Source organism: Eutrigla gurnardus (genome assembly GCF_963514095.1).
Source record: "Eutrigla gurnardus genome assembly, chromosome: 2".
Lineage (NCBI taxonomy): Eukaryota > Metazoa > Chordata > Actinopteri > Perciformes > Triglidae > Eutrigla > Eutrigla gurnardus.
This window is the reverse complement of record NC_139916.1, coordinates 10,477,495-10,480,929: the sequence shown is the minus strand read 5'-3', so window position 1 is coordinate 10,480,929 and position 3,435 is coordinate 10,477,495. Positions and strand designations below refer to the sequence as shown.

General features: G+C 37.8%; 1 protein-coding gene across 1 annotated transcript in view; it reads left to right on the top strand.

Moving 5' to 3' along the window:
- The window catches only part of tomm34 (translocase of outer mitochondrial membrane 34), a 10,528-nt gene extending 7,758 nt beyond the window's left edge, over positions 1–2,770 (top strand). The window contains exon 8 of the mRNA XM_084022355.1: positions 161–2,770. Within this exon, the coding sequence (XP_083878481.1) occupies positions 161–262 (102 nt within the window). The 3' untranslated portion in view covers positions 263–2,770. The remainder of the gene's footprint in view (positions 1–160) is intronic.
- Positions 2,771–3,435: the final 665 nt, after the last annotated feature.

Sequence of the window (3,435 nt, the reverse complement as noted above, 5' to 3'; positions counted from 1 at the left end):
TTGTTCTGGGATTAAAACCAACAATGAAATTATATTTTCAAATATTGTCATCCACCAGTGAAGTAATACGTGTATTTTCCAACATTATCCATGAATGCAATCAGCCTGCAAATGTACCGCTATGTCTGACCGTTGATCCTTATTGTTGTCGTCCCTGCAGGATATGAAAGGTTGTGAGGACAACCTGCAAACCCTCCTGAAAGTGGAACCAAAGAACCAAGCTGCCCTGAAGCTGCTGCAAGACATGCAGCAGCAGAAGTGATGACACATCCGGGGACTCCGAAGACGGACCTGTCCCGAGCACAGGCGGGAAAACAGCAGAGCAGTGACACGATTCAGCTGCCTCAAGTCAAAACACTTGACCCGTGTTTCCCCAAAAGCTTCATTCACGCCGTTTACTCTCACTGGATTAAACACGGCCCCTTTCTGGAAAACGCAGCTCCGGTTGACGAGAGCTGGAGGGTTCGTCGGGAAGCAGCCGTGGCAGTGTTTGTATTCTACCAGTTTTAGTGTCACTGAGTATTTATGGTTATTTATATAAGACCTGACATTTAAATTCTAGAGAATAAGCCTTTACCATCGTCATTTCTAAAACTGTTCAGCACGTAATCCGCCCTCATGCTGGACGACAAAAACCATACAAACCAAACACCGCGGCCCGCTTGCTTTTTCTGAGTTTTCCCCACATCTGAGCTTGTCTTCATCATTGGATGCAACGTTAACGTCAAACACAGCTCATCTTTTTTTTTAAAGATTTGGGTACATCCGAAATCACTCACTATTACAACTATTATTTTCTATATGGTGGACTCAAGGTATCCCACAGTTAATCTTGAATGGTAGTGTACAACTGATGGTCACTTACCGAGCGTTTATAGACCATCATGCATTGTGCTGAAGGAAAAATTAAAGACAGATAAGTTAACTTTAAAGAACTCCCTGAATGGTGAGTCGGCAGGTGTGAATGAGTGAGTGATTTCGGACACTAGCCTGCTCATTTACGACCACCTATTGTCACATGACATCGGGTCACATGGTCTACTTCCGTTCTCTGATGATGTTTGAGGCATCATGATGTTCTGACATTAGAGAGCTGCCATTGGCCTTAAAAAAAACAGATCCAGTTAGGAGTGGGTGGTAAGGAAACCATCCCCATCTATCATGATGGGTGTTATTTTATATGCCAATGTCAATATCTATTAATGCTGGCCTAAAACAGCCAGGGATATTGAATGTACAGCATTTACAGTGTCTCACAGAATCTGAACATTAAGCAATCATTAGTTATTTAAAAAAAAAGTCATAAAACAGTGAGACAAAACCTCAATATCACGGTTAACATTTTCAAATTGCTAGTTTCGTTTGACAAATAGTCCAAACCCGAAGAAATATTCCTTTTAGTATTTAAAATAAATTACAATCGTGTGTAGAATTTCCATTGATTGAAACCAACGTACTGAGTAAAGGCTTATTATTCTGATTTGAATGACAAGAAAACAACCGTTTTTCATATAACGTTGGACATGCATGTAGTTTACTTCTTTATCCTGTTGGTTTTTTTTAAGTACGTGTGAATGTTTCTTTCTCGGCATGTTCATGACGTCCATGCCTTGTTCACGTCACGTGTGAGGTAAATCGAGATTATCGAGTTTTCAAATTGGAAACTCGGGGAGATTGCAGAGTTAGTCGTGGTGGGGGTTATAAATCACATGATTTGGCAATACAGAATGATCCGATCACAAGTTTGAAGGGACAGTTCACCTCAACATCAATCACCAACATTTAACCTCTTACCTGTAGTGCTATTTGTGGTTTTAGATTGTTTTGGCGATATCGGCTGTAAACTGTCAGTAGAAAATACTTCCTTCATGAAACTGCTCTCAACCAGGTCTGCATGTTATCTTGAATAACGACTCGTGGTGACATTTTCATTGATTTGGGTTGTTTTGGCACATTGAGCAACACGAGCGAGTGCCATCTAGTTCTATTAGAGAGGAAGCACTTCTCTGTGGAAGATATCGCCAAAAAAGCCCCGAAACTTTTAAATGAGCTAAATGTAAGAAGAAGCATTTGTGACGTTGGGTGAACTGTACCGTTTTAAGCTGGAATGGGGTGTCCAAATCTCCTTAGTTTTTCTTGCATTTCTGGATCAAAACTGTTTAAGGTAACTGATAAGTATTGAAGCTTCGCCTCAGAACTTGTTGAGGTTTGGTCCCAACAATATTCTTAGCATCTGTGTCGCTCTGCGGACCGTTATATTTATGCTCACTACTTTAAGGATCAGAACTTCAGTTTGTTCCCTTTCTGTTTGAAAGACATGTAAAGCAAGTAAAACTATAACATAACATATAGATCGTCTTCATTCTGTGATCTTAATTTGGTTGCCATTACATCAAATTATTGTGAAACCAGTGAACTCTTGCATCGGTGATCTGCTGTAACTTGGCAATCTCCATGTTGCCTGAAGTGCCTGTGTTCCTCCTCTGTCTGCTGCTCTATATCTGTTATCATCTGTGGAAAATATCACTTTCTGCTTATAAAAGTAAGGAAAGAACACAAAGAAATTGAATTGAAACTTTAAAATTTGTGTCATGCAAGGAACAGTTTTGAGACACATCTACACTTATTCATGGCCCCAGCGTGATTCTATTGGTAAATGCGGTCCTTTGTTTTGTCTCACTTTTATCACATTTCTGCTGTTGCTGTTTGCTGTTTTGTTTCCGTCAACCTTTTCCTGTATTAATTGAAAATAAACTAAGAAATGAACAAAGCCAGAATAACTGTATTTTCTGTATCTGTTATTAAATAATTCACTTTCTGGCTTGGTTAATATGAAGCTGGTTAGCCTAGCTTAGGGTCTGTAGAAATGTATGTGGGTGAAGTAAAAGTAAAGTATATCATGAAAAAGTCATAGTATTGGTGAAGGTGATGGGAAGTATAGTATGTTGAAAAAAGCCATGAAGAGTTTAATAGTATATATGATGTTGAAAAAGTTATATTATAGTATGACATAAAAGTATCATGAAAATGTATAGTATGTATAAAAGGTGATGGGAAAAAGTCGCAAAGTACTATGGTATAGTTTGCAAATACAGTTTAGCCATGAAAAATGTCAGTAAAGGATATCTTAAAAAGAATTAGAAAGGTGTTGGAAAAAAAGTCATAGTAAAGCATGTTGGAAAAGTAATGAAAAACGTCATGTTAAGTATGTCTGAAAAAAATAATAGTATAGAATGCAAAAAAAGTAAAAGTATAGTTTGTCAGAAAAAGCCATGAAAAATTGAATAGTATATTATGCAAAAAAAAGTCATGATATAGTACGTGGAAAGAAGTAATGATAGCATATACGATATAGTAGGTTATAAAAAGTAATGAAAAACGTCATACTATGGTACTATGGTATGTCGAAAAAACCATGACAAAAGGAATAGTATA